Below are 21684 nucleotides of genomic sequence, written 5' to 3' on the forward strand. Positions count from 1 at the left end.
AGCTTCAAAAAACAGTTGCGTTTGAGCACAAGGAAACACATAGAGCACCATGAATTCAACTACCTCTGTCTTTCTTAAATCTCTCAAGGCAGTTGGAAGTAGGAAACTTCAGGTTTGCATGTAAAGAAATATTTAAAGCCAGTTGCACTCGAGCACAAGAAAAACAAATACTTCATGTCAAGAATTCAACGTCATCAGTTTAGCAGAACAGCATGTTAGTACTTGCTGGACAAAAATAATGGAGGGAAATAGTAAGTTGAATCCATAAGCGTATGTGGACGTATGTGGACAACAATAACTAGTAGCATACTTCCAAGACGACAGTACAGACTACAGTTAAACTCCATAAAAGTCTTGATAGCAAAAGGAGAACTATATGTTATTGTCTATTTTAATCTACAATTTCCTTTGAATAGAAGGAACAACCGTACTAGGTTGAAATTGAGCAAGAAACCCATGATACAAAATTCAGTGCCTTTTATGCTTAACGATTTTATCGCAAAGTTAGAAATACAAGTAACAGTAAAAAGATTTAAGCAATAAGCATAGAAGAATATCATTTGATTTAAGTAAAACAGGCACAGGTACACAACAAAGCTTATAGCCTACAGGTAACTAATGGAAATAACAGGTCAGCTCAAAGGGAATGTTCTTTAGTATGGTTCTATTAACTTGATGTAATCATCTGAAATCAATAAAATCTTCCTTTTATCTTAAACAAAAAGTACTATCGAAAAAGGACCTGTTGCACTCGAACAATGCTTGTTCGATAACACAACAAATCAAATAATTGAGCTGACCTCCTTAATAAGCAATAAGGTAAACAAGTCTGCAGAAAACGATATTTGTTTCTCTAAGTTTAACAAACCAGTTAGACATATTTTATTGTTCCTAGCAGAACTGTCTACAAAGATATGTTGGATGCCCTCATGCACAGGGAACATCGACAGGCCTCTTATCAATTGGTGGTTGTGTCTTTGCTTTCTTAGGCAAAAAATGCAACATTAGCAGAGTCCAGCACACCACCGACATTTTTCATCCAATCATTTATGCAAGAAGGATTTTTCATCCATCGGTTTTTCACCCAGAAGAAGCCAGAAGAATAGAACTACAGAAGGGTTAGTCCTCAAAGAAAGATATCTCCCCACTGGTCAGCCTGTTAGTAGCCATTAGAAATAACACAAGAACAGTGGCACGGGAAATGCGCAGTTGATGGCATGCGAAGGGAAAGATGATGCTGCAGGGTACAAATACAGAGTCAGTTCACCAAAAAAATACAATATCAATTACTCAGTTCAGATTCAAGAATTCGGTGGCACCCAGATACAAGAAAATGCTTCAATATTTGCATTCAGGAGGAATGCGATTTCAGTTATATCGGAAGATTTGCTCAATAACAATACAAACATGTATAGTAAATTGGAAACCAGTTATGTCAAATGACTGTTTGGTGTCATTTTGTCAGCTCATTTCCAAGTTCTAAGACCAATCAGTTCTGATCTGTGATTACTAAATTAAAATGCAGAAGAAATGTCCACTGTGCCAGGATACAAAATGCAGGAACATCTGAACAAACAGCTCTTTTAACAGACAAGATAATCATGACAGACACAGATAGAGGCAAATGATTCTATTAATAACAGGGTGAAAGAAGAAGATCTGGTCATTACAATTATCTAAAACTCTAAACATTTTTTGCTACTTCCCATATATATTAATCTATATTCCTGAGAGGAAGGGCATTTGGTTCCAGATGCCATGACCCTTTTGGTATATCACGGTCTTTAATTTCAATAACTACATAAGCAGGAACACGATGGGAAAAGCTTAGCATTTCAGACCTTGAAATCAACTTTGTCAAATGGAAATCTTCCACTATTACTCTCTGGAAAAAGGTTAAACAGCCTTTTACCCGAGTCAGCCTGCATACATTGACTCCAATTTCATCTGAGTAATCAGAGAGGATCTCAACCATGCGAGGTTCACATTTGTCGATGTCAGCATTACTGAAGGCTATCTTCCAGTTTTTGTACATTGCCCATATTTCTCCTTTCTTTGGGAAAATTCGGTAGAAAGACCTCTTTGCGCTCCAGTCACACTCCACCGGATGAGAGAATTCTGATATCTCTTTGCAAGCAGTCTCACTACCAGCTCGAAACACCCCACAAGCAACTGGTAGACCATCTTCAACCCAATGTATTTCTTCATTGAGCATAGGGTGAGGTTCCAGCTTCAACACAGAAACTGCAGTATGGGATACCACACGGATTACTCTGACATACAACCTTGGCATTCTATCCGGAGCATCATATACAGCCCAGATCTGCCCCTCCACAAAATGCTCAGGTGATAACTTATTATTGTAGTTCATCATTCCTTGTTGGGGGTTACCTAAATCCATTTTGCTGGTTGAAGGATTTGATAAGTGTGTGGCAGCAACTTCATGAAAACCATTTGAGTCATCATGTAAACCTTGAAGAGGGTACAAAGGAGCAACACTTGCTGATGTATTTTCATATTGCAAGTTTTCTGGAACAGCAGAATGTTCAAGCTCAAACACCGTTCCAACATCACAAGTAAATCTAAATGAAGGAATCCTGTGAGAAAACATGAGCAGATTATGAATGTGGACTTGTAATAACTGCTCTCTCCCACTCCTCACGTGCCTCTGGAAAACGCTTCTATATCCATCTACCTTTACCAATTGTGCGACAGTGCAGCCTGAGCCTTTTAAATAACTGTTAAGAATTTCTACAACATAAAAGGTGCTTTTCTTCCGCATCCCAGGGTCATTGCACCACCCAATGTCCCAATCACTGTAGATTGCCCATACCTCCCCTTCCTGGGGATAAACTTTAAGATGATGATTCCAATTGTCAGAAGATATCTGATGACATAACATAGTTGGACAAGTTACCGATATTTTACATTCATCCGCAATAAAAATTCCACAAACAAATGGCAAGCTTGCACTAAACCACCTGTTCTCGTCATGGGATTGTGGGGATGGTTTGAACCATGAAACATATAAGTGCTCTTTGTCAGCCACAATCTTGTTAATCCGTGCATATCTGCGAGGGAACTTCTCCCAGTCATATGCTGCCCAAATCTGACCAGCAGCGAAATTCACTATCTCCCTATCATTCTCAAAGTTATGAACGTCATATTGTGTAATAGAGCAAAGCTCGTCTTCTCTGTTATCCAATGGATCAGTAAACCTGTCATCCAAATCTACATGTGGCGATGACACACAATGCACATCCTTTTCGCACACACTCTTTTGCTTCTTGTCAACATGGTTCTCATCAGGTAACTGAAAACCATCATCAGCTAGAAAGCATGAATCAGTCCTCTTAGTTTTGGAAGAGCTAGCAACATTTGAACAATCGCCCACATCCAAACATGATCTGTCAGTCTGTTGAGCATATGAAGGCACATTGTTTGAGATGCCAGCCACCGCATTACAGTCTGCCTCAAGGCTGCTTAATCTACCCAGTTCTGCATTCGGATAATCATGAGTTGATCTATCAGCAGCGCAAATCCCTTTCGTTTGTAAAATGTCTTCGCACCACAGCTCAACATTTGCCACCGTAGAATCATACCGCACCTTCTTCGCCGGATCAGACAGCACGGCGTACGCATCGTTGACGAGCCGGAGGGCAGCCTCGGCGCCGGGCAGGTCGTCCCTGACCGGCTCCACCTGGCGCACGATGCTCCTGTACTGCGCGTCGATCTTGGCAGCGTCGTCGCGGGGGAGGACCTGGAGGATCCTGTACCAATCCACGCCGCGCCCGCGGCCGAGGCCGGGGCGGCGCGCCCGCGTCTCGGCGGCGGCGCAGAGGACCTCGAGCACGGAGAGCATCTCGAAGGCGTCGTCCAGCCTAGGGTTGGTCTGGAGCGTCTCGAGCAGCAGCGTCCTCGCGCCGGCGTAGTCCTCCCCGCGCATCTTCGCCGCGATCGCCTCCCTCCCCGCCGCCGCCTCGGCGTCGCCGCCCATCCCCTCCCCGCCGCCGCCGCCTCAGAATCCTCCGCGAGCACACCACCTGTGAGACGGAATCCGATTCAAACGCGAGCATTCCGTCCCCAAATCCAGATCCCGGTGACCAAATTCCGCCGCATTTGAGCCCATGCTGCAGATGTGAGGATGGATGGATTCAATTCGAGAGGAAATTGGGAACGGGCTCTTACCCAAACTGATTTGGGCGAAGGTTGGATTCAAATCGATGGCTCGATTCCGAGAACCCTAAACCCTAGCACCGATTTGGATTTAGGGACGGTGGCTACGCATGAACACGGCAATCAATCTGGAGGTGGAATGCTGCTCCTCCAGCTGGTGAGTGGGTTCTTCTACGCATGAACGCTGCGGCTTCGTGGGCCGTGTCAGTGGCATCAGAAGAAATTTCTGGGCCTTTGGGGAATAAATGGGCCGGTCCTTGTGTATTGGGTCTAGCCGCGGCCTGCGAGAAGAACACGGGGGGCGAGGCGACAGGCGGTGGGCCCACCTCCTGGCACGTGGGGAGGGGAGTGTCCCCACATGTCAGGGAGAGGACGCGTGGCCCGAAACGGGGCAAACGCGAGCGGCGGGAAAAAGGGGAGTCATCAAAGTACGGGCCCCTGTTTGGTTGTGGTAATTACTCATCTCGTCTCCTCCGCTGTTTTTTTTTTTCGCGGCAGCCCCTAGAAAGAAAAGCAAAGGTGCCAAAAGAAAAGGGAAAAGAAAGACCCAACAACAATTGTAGTATGGCTGAATGTTGTTGTATGCCCGTAGGTGTATGGCTGAAAAGCAGTGAAAAATAAGTAAAAGAATAAAAAATAATTTATAGATATATTTATCTATTATCAATTAAAGTAAATGTCTAGAAAATAAACCGTGGTGTAAAATAGCTAAAATCAATTTAAATATATTTTAAAATTAAAATTTGACTGTAACAAGTACTACTACCGTTGCAACCGCCTCCTGATAATATTCGTTAAGCACTGAATGCAAACTAAAATCTTGTTTGATATAACTCCAGATCTTAATTCACGTTGGATTTAAAGTTTGTGTGTTATAATATAGCGTTTTAAAATTTTATATTTCTTCTAAAATAGAAATAAAAATAATTTTCTAAATGTTACTCCGTATTAAGGTAACTATAGATTTATAGAGTTAGAAATATCCGGTTCTAAGAAATTTTGGTTTAAATAGGACCTAAAAATCTCATATTTGAACCAGAAGAGAGCAAAATGCGTGCATTTTTTGCAGTGTTCTTCACAGCGGGTGAAACTAAAACTGGACTACGGCCCTATTTAATTTCCTAAATTCTCGACTTTTCTCATATCACATCACATCGAAAACTTTTCTACACATATAAATTACTAAATTTTTTTCAAACTACTAATTTTCTCCTAACCCCCAACTTTTCCACAATCCACAGCCTACATACACCGAGCAAACACTCCTATGGAAAAAAGAAGTTACTGCTATGCTACCCTCGCAGCAGTAGCAGCAGCAGAGTGAGCGTGGAGGGGAGGAGATCGAGATAGTTCTCACTTTGAGGAGGGACAGAGGTAAAAAAGAAAAAAAGAAAGATTGGAAACAGTGTTGGGTACCGTACGTGCACGGCTACCAACACGAGCCCCTGCTCAGCTGCTCTCTCCTCTCCGGTCGCTCTCCGCTAAAGCCACCCCCTTTGCTGCTGCTGCTGCTCCTGCTCTACCCAAGTTCATAATTTCAGTAAAAATCGGTCGAATTTTACGAAATTTTGATATTTTGATACGGCTCGGAATTAAGTTTTGATTAGAATTTCGAAGATTAAACAGTAAATTTAATCGAAATTTATTAAAATCGATTAAAATTTATCGAAAACCGTAATACTGATGAGGATCAAAATTTAGTGATCAACCGATAATGTAAGCACTAGCTCCACCCTCCGGATCGAAGCGGAGGAGGTGGTAAAAGAAAAAGGGGAGAGAATGTCTGGCCCGGTCAGCGTGCCGCGGTTTGGTTTGGGTGCGTGGTGAAAAGTCTCGGCTTTTGGATTTGATTTCGGCTCCCGCACCAATGCCCACGCTAGCTGCTGCTGTTGCTCCTCTCCTCTCCTCTCCTCTCCTCTGCTCTCCGAGTGAAACTTGCTTCTAGTACCAGCTGCGAGCTTGTTATGTTCCGTTTCTTCCAGCTTTGGTGCTCTCTCAACTCTGAAGAAGAAGAGGTTTTCTCTGTCTAGGAGGGAGAGATTGTGCAGCGAGGTTTCTTTCTCTCACTAGGAGGTTTGAGGTTGCTGGGAGTGGTTACGAAGCTAATTAGGAGCTTTGCCGCTTTGGTTGAGTTTCTTGGTGAGAGGTGAGGAGAGCGTGAGCGAGCTCGCTCTCAGTCTCACGCCTTTTGTGTTGTGTTGTGGAGGAGGAGAAAGGAGGCGGTTTTTTGTTGTTTCTGTCAGCGTTTTCTCGTCAGGTACAGCCTACTATACTTCTTTCGAGTTCATATACCGTGCTGCTCTCGAATTCGGAAGCCCTTTTTTTTCTGCTATCTTGCGAAGCTCCTGTGTGCAAAGTCGAAAAAGTTTGCCGAAGATGAAGTCTTGCTGAAGCTGCCCTGCTTTGCAGCTGCAGTTTCTTGTCAGTTTCCATGGATGAGTAGCATGAACAAGACGCGAGCAGAAAATGGCATCTTCAACCAGTGGAGGAACTCGAGCTCACCCATTTGATCCTGTTCCTTGAGCATTCTATCTCCCAAAGGAGCAATCGCTTCTCCTCTTTCCATGGAGATGATGGCGAGCAAGAACCCTACCAAAACCCTCCTCCTCCTGCTCCTCCTCGTCTTCTTCCTCTCGCTGGCTTGCTCCCAGCCGCTCCACTCGGAGCCCATGTCCACCACCACCACCGCCACCCAGCCCGCGCCACCGCCTCCCCCGCCGCAATCCAAGATTCCCCACGCGGAGGCCGGCGGCGCCGCCCGCCTCCGCCGCATCGTGCTCGGCGTCCTCTTCGGCTCCCTCACTGGCTTCCTCCTCTCCCTCGCCTTCCTCTACGCCATCCGCGTCGCCATCCTCCACGCCAAGTACGCCCCGGCAATCGTCAGGGGCCCCGTCTCCTTCACCCCGCAGATTTCCCCCAAGAACCTCCACTCCGCGCTCCCCTCCGCGCAGCCGCTCGCCCATGGCCCCAACGGCAAGTATTACAAGCTGGTTCTTGACAACGATGTCACCGTCGCCGTCAAGCGGCTCGAGGCTAGCCGCCCTGAGGCCTCGCCGTCGTCGATGCCCAATGTTTCCAAGTCTGACATGAGGAGGGTGCAGAGGCAGCTGGAGTTGCTAGCTCGGGTGAGGCACCAGAATGTGATGGGATTGAAGGCGTATGTCCGGGAAGCCGACCGGCTATCGCTGGCGTACGATTTCGTGCCCGGGGGCAGCCTTGAGGATGTGATGAAGAGGGTGAGGTCTCTGCAGGTGAACCTCAATTGGGATGCAAGGAACAGGATTGCGATTGGAGTGGCCAAGGGATTGAGGTACTTGCATTTTGAGTGCACCCCCCGGATACTGCATTGCAGCCTCAAGCCGTCGAATGTGATGCTAGATGAAGATTTCGAACCGAGATTGGCAGATTGCGGCGTTTCAAGGCTAATTGCATCAGGTTCAGCTGATCCAGAACTGGCCAGCAGCCTTTATTCTGCCCCAGAGTGCTACCAAAGCAGCAGGTAAAATCCATACGTTCACGATTTCTGATCATATTGTTTAGTCTAACAAGCAAGTTTATTCTCTGAATAATTTCATCAATTTTTAGTTTATTCTTGACAATATAACTGAATGTGTTTAGATCGGTCTATGTGGTTTGCACATTTGAACTATTGAGGGGAAACTTAAACATAAATCATTCTTAATTTTGGTATTTTCAGTTCACCTGCTTACAAGCTTCGACATAGCATTATTCTTGAATGCAAGCTAATATTCATATCTTCTCATTTGTTTATATTATGCTCGCGCTGTAAAAGATAGACCTGAGAAAATCTTTAGTAAAATCTGGTTGTATTTTTTCAAAATGATCGTTATGGCATTGGAATTTTTATGGTCCTTGGGAGGTAGCCATAAGCTTATACTTCCTTAGGTTATTTAGAGATTCCTCCTATCGTTAGGCAGTGAGAGGTCTATAGACTAATTAAAACTAGGAGGTATAAATGCCTCTTGATATCTGCCATGAACCTCTGTGAGGATATGAAACAAACAACTCATGGTATTTCATATTTGCAGAACTATCTAGTGTATATGGATGTTTGCTTACTTGCATTGGGTACCTTAGATATAATAATTTTGATAACCAGCATGGAGTGATACATCAGATTAGTTGGTTCTACAATCGCAAACAATAGTACATTTGTTTTGGCAAAACAACCATTCAGAGACTCTTTGATTATAGCTTACATCTGCAGATGCATTCTTTTTTCCACATTTGGCTTTCTTTCCCAACCAGCAGTATCAATCCTTACCTTGTTAATACTGTCCTTTTTTTTTTCTTATATGCATCTCTGTTGCATTTTGTTTCACAAGTCGTTTTCTGATAATGAGTAGTCTTCTAAGCCATTAATTAATGAAAAGGCTCAAACAGAAGACATAAAGCATATAGATAAAGAACGGCCCCATGGCTTAATGTAGGTATCCGACTTTTGCTTTTTGTAACACAAGAATCTTTGCTTTATTAGAGAACCTGCATTTGTCCCTTTTGAAATGCCTTTGATCCTTATGCTTTTCATATATTCCTACGTGCATGCATGTGGTATTTGGTCTGCCCCCAAATTTTAAATTGTTCTTTTTCATTCTGACCTCCCATATCCCCATCAGAGAATAAATACTTTCAGGATTGGCGTTCTGATTCTATATTCTTTTTCTGTTCTCTTTTAGCCAAACCTAGATACGTCATTACTATATTTTTGAAAGTTAATTTCTCGACAAGTGCTTTGTAACCAGACCTGATTCATTCAATGCCCAAGAAGGGCCTGGTTAGTGCTTTATCTTTGTCAAGGTGGATATTATTTCCACCATATATTTTTGTTGTTTCCAACGGATCCAGCGTTAGTTCCAGTTAAAGTTTTTCCATTTCATAGAGGTTCTGCTTATTAGGTCTTACTGCCCCCTTTTAAATTCAAAATATTTGATTGTGCAGATACACAGATAAGAGCGATGTCTACAGTTTTGGCATGATCCTTGGCGTGTTGCTAACTGGGAGAGACCCAACAGATCATTTTTTCTCGGGAGAAACCGGGCGCGGTGGATTAGCTAGATGGCTTCGGCACATGCAACAATCTGGTGACGCAAAAGACGCACTGGATAGTAGTGTCTTAGGAGAGGAAGGGGAAGAAGATGAGATGGTGATGGCTGTTAGGGTTGCTATCATCTGTCTCTCAGATTTACCAGCCGATCGGCCATCCAGTGATGAACTAGTCCCCATGCTCACCCAGCTCCACAGCTTATGATCTCCGTCGAACGCTTCTTCGTAAAGTACTAATCTCTGGATGTTCTTCATCCATGGCACAGTTTCTGAATCATGCTGGAGGGTCAAAACTCAAAACCCTGGATGCACAAACTAGTGTAGCTTTCAGTGTATTCCCTTGGAAGAGCCCATGCTAAATGGCCCACATGGGAGGGGAGCTAACAGTTTTCAGAGGCCAATGTAGGAAGGAAATCTGGTAGGTCTTACTAGTTCAGTTGTCAGTTATGTTGTGTGTTGCAGCTACATGCTGGTGGTTGAGTGAGCCTCATTGTCATGTGATGCTTCTTTGCCCTTACATGATTTGGAGGAGGTAGGCAAGGAAGATGTGAATATTGTGGTGTCTTTGTAGAGAGAAAGCTGTCTTTTTCTTGGATCTATTGCAGACCTGCAGTGGTGGTGGTATGATGATGTGCTTCTGCATTGACCGATCCATCAATTCTATCATGTACTAGCAGTACATCGGCTCCACCCCTTGCCCATGACTTGCTGCAGGAGTGTCGGGGTCCAAACACCATTTTGATGGCATTTTTCTCTTCAGTTCACATGCTCGCCTGTCCAACAGCATTTTGATGGCCATGTATCATGCACAGTCACATTTTGTGTAAAATGTAAGGGCCTGTTTGGAGAGTTTTTGGCAGCTGCGGATTCTGAGAAATCATAGTTGTAGAATAGTTTTCCCAACTTCTCACAATCTGAAAGTTGCTTTTCAGAATCTAAAACTCCCCCAAATTGGCTCTGTAAATCTCCTTTGGCATGGGAAAATTTCATTGGAAACCTAGGAGTACTCTTCCTATGCTTAGCTTAGCATGTCTGCATGTGTAACTTGTGTTGTTGAGCATGAGGAGAGGAGCCTACTACTAGTATGTTGACAAGAATCCAATGTGAAATGAAATTGTGAACCTGAACAAACGTTGAGCATCTTTTTTTTTCCCTTGCCTGTCTTTCTCTTGCTTATCTCTAAAACTCTGACCAAGGGTTGCAATGTGTAGTAAGCAGTGGCTATATTTAGTTCGCGCCAAAATTGAAAAATTGATTGAAATTGGAACGATGTGATGGAAAAGTTGGAAGTTTGTGTGTGTAAGTTTTTATGTGATGAAAAAGTTGAAAGTTTGAACTAAACACGGCCGAAGTTTTTAGAGTAGCATAGTACTAGTAATTGAGAGAGCTTTTACTGCAACCTAACCTAGTAGGAGTAGTTCACTATTTTGCCTGCATCATATCCTGCAGCTTGCATTGGCTGGGCCTGCTGCAATGCGATGCAAGGCAGGCCTGTGGGCCTCTCATGGCAGAAGAAGAAATGAAGAGAGAGTGGTTTGGCTGCTGTTTGTTTTGCGGTCAGCTTTCCATTGCTTTGGCACTTCTGCTGTTCTGCATTGCAGTGCAGGCGAAGGCGGCAGAAAGACGGAACTCCACAGTGAAAGGCAGGCAGTCCGGAGAAGGGCATTGCCGCATTGCCATTGACATGGAGTAGTACGTTCCTAGTACTGGTAGTACTTCTCTTTCTTTGCATTGGGGGCATTATGCTATTGAGATAGTAATGGAGATGTGCTGATATATGCTCACTGGGAAAAAAAAAACTGCACGGATATTAAAGCTGATCAGTGTTGCAGATTAAAAAGTTACTCTAGTACTTAGTACGTCAGCACAGATATTAAAGCTCATCAGTGGTGCAGATTACTCCTTTTTCATACTACTTTACGTTTTAGTTGTTTTTTAGGGTGAATAGCCATTTCACACAGTTTCATGGGAGAATGACTTGGCATACTTACGTGGCATATTTTGTGGGTCGAAGGATTATGTTAACCTAAATAATTAATTTGGATGACTTGTTCAGACGATTTAAAACCTCATGGACTAAATTGTTCGCTTCAGGACCGTATTAGCTATTCACCCTTTTTTTTAAGTCAAATTTTTCTAACTTTAACAATCGATTCCTAAAAAAAATTAACATGTGAATAACTCATGGTTACAAATATATTTCTCATAGTTAATCTAAAAACATAAATTTTACAATATTAAACTATACAAACTTCTAAGAATTGATGGTAAACATTAGTAATGTTTGACTCGTGACAAAGCTAAAACAATAAGTACTTTTCTTCTAGAAAACACAACACAAATACAAGTGCCCACAACATGTGTACGCTCACCCATGTGGAGACGTACATACACACATCCTATCCTTATAAACACCTTCGAAAGACTGGACCATCATATCTCGAGATTGATGAAGTCTCCACGGATACCTCACTATCGACGAGTATGTCGTCTACCAAACTACCAATGAAAGAATAATTAACCGTAAATGCAAGTGTTGATCTCAACTGGGCTGGTTCCAAAAAAACCTAATCTCTACTACTTAAAAAATAAGAGGTGCTTCCATCGTCCGTCAAAAAAACTGAGCGAAAAAACCGAGCGAAAAAACCGGGAGAAAAAAAAATGTCCGATCCAAAAAAAAGATGTCCGATCCAAAAAATATGAACCGGGCAAAAAAAACCGAGCAAAAAAACACATATAAAAAAACGTCTGATCAAAAAAAAAGGAGAAAAAAATGTCCGATCCAAAAAAAAGAGCGAAAAAAAGGACAAAAAAAAACAAATCTATCCGATCCAAAAATAATACGGGGCAAAAAAACGAAACGAATCAGTAAAAAAAGCATTTTTTTTTAAAAAAAACTGTCCGATTCCAAAGAAAAAGGAATTATATGTGACGCGGTAAAAAAAATCGAATCCTATTATACCTAGAAAGGTCCGACACTATAATAAAGTGGTGAAAAAAAACCATTCGTAAAAAAATGCACGATAAAAAAAAGGGCGGAAAAAAGCGCGGTGAAAAAAAGTCTAATTTATATTTATCATTTTAGTAGTCCGTTTATATCTCTTCTTTATCTCTAATCTAATCTAATATAACTATTTAAAAAGAGAAGTTTCTACCATATATTAAAAAATAAAAAATGCGCGAGAAAATAAAAACGGTTTAAAAAACGCGTGAAGGAAAAAATGTCAGAAAAAAATCGCAAAAGAAAACGCGCTAGAAAAAAAGTTCCGTAGTCCGTAAAAAACACGCGAGAAAAAAAATATTTCCATCGTCTGTAAAAAAGCAAAAAACTATTAGAAAAAAAGGCTAAATTGATGGACACTTGGTCGGATAGGCTCCATCGACTTTTTTCCATCTCCTACACGACTTTTGTTTCGTTATCTATTCTCCTATATTAGAGAGCCTGCACATCTTTGTAGGCAATTATCATAATATTTTTGTGAAGTATAGCTATTATTCTTGATAACATATTATATATAAATAATCTTAGAAAATAAATATATTCTAATTGTTATTTAGAGAAGAGTGCATAGTGACTCTATTTTGTGTAGACTTGACCATACGAGACAGTGTATGATTTGATTGGTTGCAAGAATGAGATTAAAAGAATATTTTAGATTATATGCATGTTGTTATATGAATAATCCAATTATTTTAGGTAAAGCAAATATCGTAAGGTTGCCATCATGGAGGTTGGGCTATTACATTTAAGCTGTTCCAATTTTCTAATTTTCTAATTGTCATCGACATGGTTATGCATGAACAACGTATATTATCATTACGTTTTTTCACCCGTTGCAACGCACGGGCATGTTTGCTAGTAGAATAAAAATAAGGGAGTAAAAGTTAACCCCTATCACTTTATCAGATAGTCGAAAATAGCCCTGCCTCATATGTTTTCTCTGCTTTTTTAAAGAGGAAAAGAAAAACGTTCGGATAGTCGAAGAAGGTTTTTGCTGCAGTACAGTAGCGATGGTACACGAGGCACAGCGCAATGGGCCAAGGCAGCACAGCAGCGCAGTGAAGCGAGCGAGGAGGGGGGCCCACCCACCGGCCCAAGCTAAGCGAGGACGGCGTGGCGGTGAGCTGCAGCGTGTGTGGGCCAGGGCCTCCTCCGCCTCTCTCCCACCCGTGACTCCTCCTCGGGCGTCGCTTAGACTTTCTTTTGCTTTTGGATGGTGTACGGCCCACCACGACCCATCCGGATGGACGGCCCCGATCCACCAACGCGGCGCGAATCTCGAGGCCGATGGGCTTTTCGGACCGTACGATGGATGGGTGGTCGACGAGGTGACTGGCCTTGTCGCAGAGAGGGGGTGTGGGTGTGTCAGTGCAACTCAGTAGTGGGCCTCCATGGCCCATGCCAGATGGGGCCCATCTCTCTCTCTCTCACTCACTCTCTGCTACGACTGCAAGTCTGCGATGCCTGCGTCTCTGCTCGAATCGATGGATGGATGGATGTGCTTGGGCGCTGCTGAGCTCGTGATCATTAGGCTCCGGTTAATTATGACAAAACACTATTACTGTCTATACTGATTAGTAGTACTACGTACTCCTACTAAGTAGTACTCCTATGGTATTTGGAGTATTTTGAGAGCAAATCAAAGCCATTTTGGAATCAAGAATAGATCCAAACTTATCGCTGCAAATTGACAACCACCTGTGAGATTTTCTTTTAGCTGGTGCTTCCGTGAACTTATCTGATGCAGACGTATGGAGTATTGGAGCACTACTGTACTATACAACTACAGTACTACTGTAGACTGTAGTAAGGCCGGCTTGTTTGTTCATGTAGCTACAACTTTCTCATTTTCTGTTAGCAGGGTTCCTAAATTGCTAGGTCAATTTTTTTTAAAAAAAAACTTTTTATGTAGAAGTCTTTTTTTAAAAAAAAAACGAACATGCACTGATATCTTAATCATGTTTAATGTGTAATCCAGTTAAAAAAGCTAACCGCCACCTCTCGCTAGAACTGAGCTAGTGCTCCCTTCCAGCAAGACGCGTGATCTGATGAATGTTCTTTGCTGTCTCTGTGTTCTTGCGTGTGAACTTTCACTTCACGGGGAGGAGGCCGTTTTTACTTTAACCGCTCGACGACCACTGGCCGGGGAATTATCCCCACGCGGTCAATTCATAGATTTCGAGTCGCCACCTCAGGCGATCCCTCCATAAAATTTTTCACCACGTCACATCAAAGATTTAAACACCTGATATTTAGTATTAAATATAGCCTAAAAAGTAACTAATTATACATATTGTGATTAATTTAAGAGACGGATATTTTAAACCTAATTATTCTATGATTTGACAATGTGGTGCCACAGTAAACATTTGCTAATGACAGATTAATTATACTTAATAAATTCGTCTCGTGATTTACTTGCGGATTTTGTGATTAGTTTTTTTATTAGTGCCCGAACAACCCATACGATACCCTATATAATACCCAATATGACACGTCAAAACTTTACGCACTGAATCTAAACACCCCTCAATTTTCCATAATATATACTCCTACTTCAGCATTATGTATCTGGGTCTCCATTCCTCCTAGTCGTAGCTGACTTAAAAAATAACTACTACCAGCTGTTATTTTTCCTTTTTATAAGTGTATTTATCAAGGAAAACACCAAGTTTATTCCTTTCATGTTACAGTTGGTCAGAAACTGGTCGTTGAAATAGAGAGGACCTAATTGAGCTATAGCTCCATGACTTGCAGTTTTCACAACACACCACACTTCTCTGTCTGAATGAACCTTCCTAGGTTTAGACCTAGTCTTCATCTAAAGCTCAAACCTACAAATGATGAAAGTGACTTTTTTTAACGTTTTTCATTTTTTTTTTCTTTATCGAAGGATAGTTTTGCAGCTAGCAAATGCTGCATCCATTCCCAAGTATAAGGGTTTTGGCTACACGCTATTTTAGAACTAAGATAGCAAGTATTAGCAAGTACACATCAACCGAGAAGTCATCGTGAAAGTACTTAGAAAATAATGTTGTGTCAATCCAGGTGCATAACTAAAATATCTCATATTTCCAAATGTTAGACGGTGATAAGCACTAAGTAAGTATACATCAACCGAGGAGGTGTCACGTAAAAGCTTTAAAAAACAAAGTTGTGTCAATTCAGATGCATAACTCAAATTTTTTATATTTCCGAAAAAATAGTAAGTGCTAGTTTTTCGCATATTCCGCACATAATAACAATATTAAACCAGAAAGATTAGAATACTCTTACTTTAAAAAATCCAAATACGATTATTTCTCTCTTTATATACTCTTGTTGTATTTATTCCTTGTTTTCATAAAATCCGATGCAATAATTGTTTAAAAATTAGAGTTATTTGGATACAAACAGGAGAAGCCGTCGCGAAAAAGCCTCAGAAAATTACAGAGTGTGAAATGTCCACTACGATCCATCAGCAGAGACAGAGATCGCCATTCCCAACCGGTCATGCCAATTAAGCATAGGAATCAGGGAGCGTGACAGTGTCATTTACTCCATTTAGCAGCAACAACAGCAACAACAACAAAAAAGAAAGCGTCGTCGCCGATGCAAATAAAAAGTTCTGGAAATGTGGATCTCCTCTGATACCCGCTGAATTAATTAATTAATCAGCCAGAGAAAGGCTGTCCGTGTTAGGGAGGATTATATAAGAGCAAGTCATCTATAACTAATATAATAGCCAATTCATACTATTAATATATGGTCCCACCTATCATACGTACAGTGTGTCTTAGAGTATGTGCTGCAGCTGGCTACAGATCTATAGACCGCTGCTCTTTTCTCTCATCGTTTATCTCATTAAAATATGTTTATAGCTGGCTAATAGCCTACTATTGTACATGCTCTAATCTATCTCCATTGTCAAGGCAGCATTAGCATCCACTAATTTAATTGTTAATTTAATTGAAGGGAAAACCAATGAAATGTCACTGGATTCAGTATTGTTCCCGGTCAGAGCCCAACAGCGCGATGGCGGAGATTAAGATGCCTGCAATTACGCATGAGTACAAATTTGTTTTCTTTTCAATAAATGGAGCCTAAGTCCAACAAACTCAGCATGGTTCGTCGCACATTCTTTGATTATTTTTGTTATTGTCATATCATTTTCCACATCTGATAGCAATGCCCTTGCCACGTCAAAGACCTAGACAAAAACAGACAAAATGTCAACGTAAACCAATTAACAGATTAAACAAACGGACATGATTTTCTTTTTTAAAACCACACCTGCTTATCCTATTTTTCAGCTGTACCGACAGAGATTTCCATGAAATTGACACACGTTACATAGCCAAGGTGAAATTTCTATCCTTTTTTTTTCTTTTTGATAACCAATTATACAAAATTTACAGTCAAAATAACCACATATTACTGCAAAATATAATTTGTAATAACCGACTAATACAAAGTTTGTAACCAAAACAATTACATATTATTGCAAAAATACAATTTGTCAGGAAACAATAGAGGTTGTGTTTAGTTACTGAAAAAAATTAAAAGTTTGAGAAAAAATGGTAGTTTAGAAAAAAAAATTAAGAGTTTATGTGTGTAGAAAAGTTTTGGAAGTGATGTGATGGAAAGATGAAAGTTGGGGTTAACTAATCACGGCCAGAAATAACCGAAACGCCAGTCTAAAGACTGGTATAACAATCTGGTGAACCTTCATCCTCGATTGGCTAAAGACAGGTAAAACAATCCACGGCTAAACCTTTATCTTGATTTGTAAAAGGCTGCACAATCTTTTTATATAAATATGTACTCTAGTTCTTGTCCCCTATTCCTTTTCCTTTTTCCTTTTCAATTTTTTTAAGAAGCAGTGTGAAAATTTCACCATCTGTCCGAGTGTGGAAGCCGGGCAGGTCCACGTGTCACTTTCGGATGATCCCCATCAGGTGAGCTGGAGCTGCTCGACGGCAGTGACTCGCCATGGATGGACGGCAGCTGGCTCTGTAGGGATGGAAGGCAGGAAGCAGCTGCAGCTGGCTGGCCTGCATGCTTGCCGTGTCGACCAGCTACAGGAGAGGCGGTCAAAATTAGTGCCGTGAGGACGAAACCCACATCATTAGAGCAAGTATACTATAAACCTACTATAAACTTACGTAAAGGAGAGAGGTAAACAAAAGAGAAATGTGTTGGCTCTCATACAAGAGCTAACTTAACACAAGCTCTAAGACAAATACATTAAATATATAAGTGAGAGATAGAGATAGAAGAAGAAAATTATAGCTAACCTTATAGCTAATCTATTATATGTGTTGACTTTAGTTTAGGCTAATAGTAGGAAGTGGGCTATATTAGTATCCTTGCTCTTAGCAGCATACTAATCAGCCCAGCCTTTTAGGGCCCCGTTGAATTGTAGGAGTAAAAAAATAGCGGAATAAAAAATACAGGATTCTGACAGAAATACAATTGTAGAACAAAAGATTACAAAACACAAGAAAAACACACGAATGACCGTTTAATTGGACCAAAAAAAAACACAGGAATCAGATGAGAGAGATAGACTCAGAGGAAATGTTCTAAGGGGTTAGACCTCTTGCAAACTTTTCTCCAAAATATATATAGGATTACCTATTGCATAGTAATTTTAAAGAATTGGATAGGATTTAATCAATTGTTTCAAAGACTTTCGGTTTTTTTCTATAGGATTGAAATCCTCCAAAATTCCCGCAAATCAAAGGCGCCCTTAGCTTAGCTTCCGGAGCGTTCAATTATTTAATTACCGCCTCGGATACACAACTAATCGGTTAATTAATTATTAGTCGAGATGAGATGAGATTCCTTGGACGACTCAGCAGCAGGATGCACAGTAGTAGTGCTAGGTCTTCACGACCGGAGAGAGATAAGCTAAACAAATATACTAGCGCCACTACCATAGTTAATTAATTATTATTTAATTATATCGTCTCTCTAATGACCCAGTAATGATGATAAACTTTTTAGTATTTTTTCTCCATTTAGTTTTGGGCTGCAAAGCAGGAGACATATGTAGTACTAGTAGAGCAAGTTTAATAGGATAGCTAAATGGTGGCTTCAAATCATCTATAGCTAATATAATAGCCTATTTATATAATAGTTAACTATAAAAATATACTACAACATTAATATCCGGTCCCATATCATACACACACGTAACGTTTTAAAGTCCGTGTTGCAGCTGGCTATAAATCTGTAGCCCATTTTTTTCTATTTATTTTCTTTTTTCTTGATACGTGGTTATAGCGGCTTATAGTGCTACTGTACCTCCTCGTAGTAGAAGACTAGAAGAGGCAATAGCTTAGAGTAGGTACAATAGCAGTCTATAAGTCAGCTATAAATATATTTTAAAGAGATAAAAGAAGAGAGAGAAGAGTAGCGGGCTACAGATATGTAGCCAGCTGCAGCACGGGTTCTAATATATAATGTGCGTATGACAGGTGGGACCAGCTATTGATAGTATAGTAAGTATCTATTGTATGAATTGGCTATTACATTGACTATAGATGATAGTAGTAGGCTATATTATTAAACTTGCTCTTAGCCACAGTGCAGGCCCAGCCTGAGCCAGCCATCGTGGCCAGCTCGCGATTAGGGATTATTAATTAGTGGGTGCAATCAATTATGGTGGCTAATGGGAGGGGATTAGTAGTTTAATCACGTTCCCCCGCGGCCGCGGCCGTCGCGGTGGAAAGGAACAGGAGACGCGCGCGTTGTTGCCGTCGGATGCCGCGACAGCGCAGGCCCTGCTCCCCGCCGTCCCCGCACGCCGGGCTCCGTCTCCCTCGCCGTTAAGCACCGCAATTATTGCACCCCTCCCCCCTCTCGCCGTTAAGTATAGTTAATTAGTGGATCGGATTCGATTTGATTAGGACAGTCCCAACCTTCCATGTAGGATGATGTCTATGGTATTAACTACATTGTCATATAGGAATTTTAGCTTATGTGTCACTATATTATTTAAGAGAGAGTAAAGAGAGAAAGAAACTGAGTCTCATGCAAGACACAACTTTAACACGAGAAATAAAATGTGATGCTGCTGCTTTTTCCTCTGATTTGGTGGTGATCGCTCCATGGTGCGGTTTCTTGTTATGGAGCAAACACCAAAGCGTTGGTCGTGTTTATTGCTGCCTTTTTTTAGCTCTTACTTTGAGTACGAGAATTCGTTTCTCTTTCTTATAAAATAATCAACGCGTACAGGTTCTTTTTTTTATATATATGAAAATCTGCGTTTCTGGAAAATGCTCCATGCTTGTTTGTTCATATAAGTCTCTGAATCGTGGAGCTTTGACCATTTCAAATTTACAAGGAATTCATAAATATTCTGAAATATTTTATATTATCATCAAATTTTGTCTGCGTGCTAAATACAGCCATACAATTTTCTTTCCAATCAATTTAATAATTCAAAATAATTAGCGGTCAACATCAAAGCAACAACGATCAGCAAGTAAACCTGTAAACGGAAACCAGGGGTAATGTTCTTTCTATCAAGAGCAATCAGTAGTTTCTACGAGCCAAGTTACGTGGTTGTTAATACTCGAATTATTCCATCAAACAAGTTAATAAAGCTGGGGGGGGGGGGGACATTCTTTTTTTTTTTCCAGAAAAAGAAGGCGCCGGCAGAGGGGTTGGGCAACCCGTTCAAGGGCTCGTTTTGCCTTGCCTTTTCCGGGCGAGACGAAAGGATCCATCACACGGCCGGGGGGCTCTCATTCCCAACCCCGCTTTCCACATTTCCAAATCTAGACGTGCTTTGCTTCGCCGGAAATCCAACCCACTTGCTCCCACCCTAAGCCCCTTCCAAACACGAAAATTTTTTTATCCCGTCTCATGTACCGTTTCAGTATAAGGGTAACGGTGGGTTTCCATATTTAATGTTTGATTATTCGTTTTATTTTAAAAAATATAATTAATATTTTTATTGTTATTAGATGATAAAACATTAATATACTTTATGTGTGACTGATTTTTTAAGAAAAGTTTATAATTTTTCAAATAAGACGGACGATTAAACGTTAGATATGAAAACTTACAAACACACTTATATTAGGACGGAGATAGTATGATGTATACAAAATCTTGGATGACGTTTGTGTAAATCGTATGCGTATGATTTCACTCGTCGTAAATTTAAATTCTACTAGTGTTTAACAAAAATCACATAACATGCGGGTGTGTTTTCAACGGAATTACGGTGAGAATAGAGAGTCACAGCTACTCTATGTCTGTTTGTTCTGTTTGTTTGCATGTGTTTTAGCGCATATTCGTCGGTATGTGAGCGTGGTGTTGAGTGTACAGCAGAGTGTAAGCGTGAATTGAAAAGAAAAAGACCAATACTAGCACTAGAATAATGAAATTGTGAAAATGATCGAAAAGAAAATAAAGGAAAGGGAGATCACTTGCTTATCACCTGCGGTCCAATGGGCGACGGAAACATGGAGCCCGTGATGTAAAATACTCGAGAGAAAAAAGAAGAATTAGCAGGAAAACACGAGCAGCGGCAGCGAGCGATGGAACGGAGCAAGTGGGGGAGAGAAAAACAGGGAACGGGGGTGCAGCTTGGTCTCTCGGGTCATCACCGTCCACATCATCACGCGCCACGAAATATCTCCCCCTTTTGGTAAACTCGAAATTAGGAGGAAACTGTTTGGGTTCTGTAGCAGTTAGTGACCTATTAGAGCAGATACAATAGTAGACCATAAACCAGCTATAAACATATTTTAAAAAGGTAAAGAGAGAGAAGTAGTATCACGGACTCCAATACGTAATGTGTGTATGATAGGTGGGACCGGATATTAATAGTATAGTAAGCAACTATTATATGAATTGGCTATAAATAATTTAGAGCTAATAGTTGGCTATACTATTAAACTTGTTCTTGCTTTTAGTACTAGTGCTCTGTTTTAACACCACTGCTGCCAATAGTTTTACTGATACCGATTCTTCATGTCTCAGTAGCCATCAATACCAGCGGCTTGACAAAATTTAACTCTACAAAGATAAAACGCACCTTCAATAATGCGGTAGAGTGGAGTTTTCCATCATGGTTGTACACACGAATCCTGGTGCAGTAACTCTGTGTTTAAGCGCGCAATACTACAACTAATTAAGAAGTCTTTTGAGCTACTCCACCGGACAATTATCGTGGACTAATTTTTTGATGCCTCCATTTATTATAAAAGTACTATTTCTATTGTAGTACTGCTTAGGGCTAAACACACTTTAACCGTTTATCGCTTTATCAAATTTTAAAAGTTCTATAAGTTTTTTCTCTTAAAACTATAATAAAATTTGGCAAAAGGCATGAAAGTAAACAAAACCAACACTAAAATGTGCTTAAATTTTCGTATGGTTGATTCGGTGAACAAGTCCTTGTTAACTTGATCTCAGCATACTAGTATCACTTATCTCCTCCTGTG

At 41.0% G+C, this 21684-nt stretch overlaps 2 protein-coding genes across 3 annotated transcripts; one reads left to right on the forward strand and one right to left on the reverse strand.

Annotated features, from left to right (window-relative positions):
• Nucleotides 1–1615: 1615 nt before the first annotated feature.
• Nucleotides 1616–4317, reverse strand: LOC4326955 (uncharacterized). The gene is made up of 2 exons (XM_015766982.3): nucleotides 4189–4317; nucleotides 1616–4043 (listed from the first exon to the last, which is right to left on the reverse strand). Exon 2 carries the CDS (start codon nucleotides 3995–3997, stop codon nucleotides 1715–1717), a length of 2283 nt encoding a protein of 760 aa, XP_015622468.1. The 5' UTR covers nucleotides 3998–4043; nucleotides 4189–4317; the 3' UTR covers nucleotides 1616–1714.
• Nucleotides 4318–6030: 1713 nt separating this feature from the next.
• On the forward strand, nucleotides 6031–10371 carry LOC4326956 (inactive leucine-rich repeat receptor-like protein kinase CORYNE). 2 transcript variants are annotated; one of them, XM_015772144.3, is made up of 3 exons: nucleotides 6031–6433; nucleotides 6586–7675; nucleotides 9136–10371. In XM_015772144.3, exons 2-3 carry the CDS (start codon nucleotides 6741–6743, stop codon nucleotides 9443–9445), a joined length of 1245 nt encoding a protein of 414 aa, XP_015627630.1. In that variant the 5' UTR covers nucleotides 6031–6433; nucleotides 6586–6740; the 3' UTR covers nucleotides 9446–10371. The 2 variants fall into 2 exon arrangements, with proteins under 2 accessions (XP_015627630.1, XP_066162978.1); XM_066306881.1 differs by having other exon boundaries at nucleotides 6031–7675.
• The last annotated feature ends 11313 nt before the right edge of the window (nucleotides 10372–21684 follow it).

Source organism: Oryza sativa, chromosome 1, assembly GCF_034140825.1.
Source record: "Oryza sativa Japonica Group chromosome 1, ASM3414082v1".
Classification (NCBI taxonomy): Eukaryota; Viridiplantae; Streptophyta; class Magnoliopsida; order Poales; family Poaceae; genus Oryza; species Oryza sativa.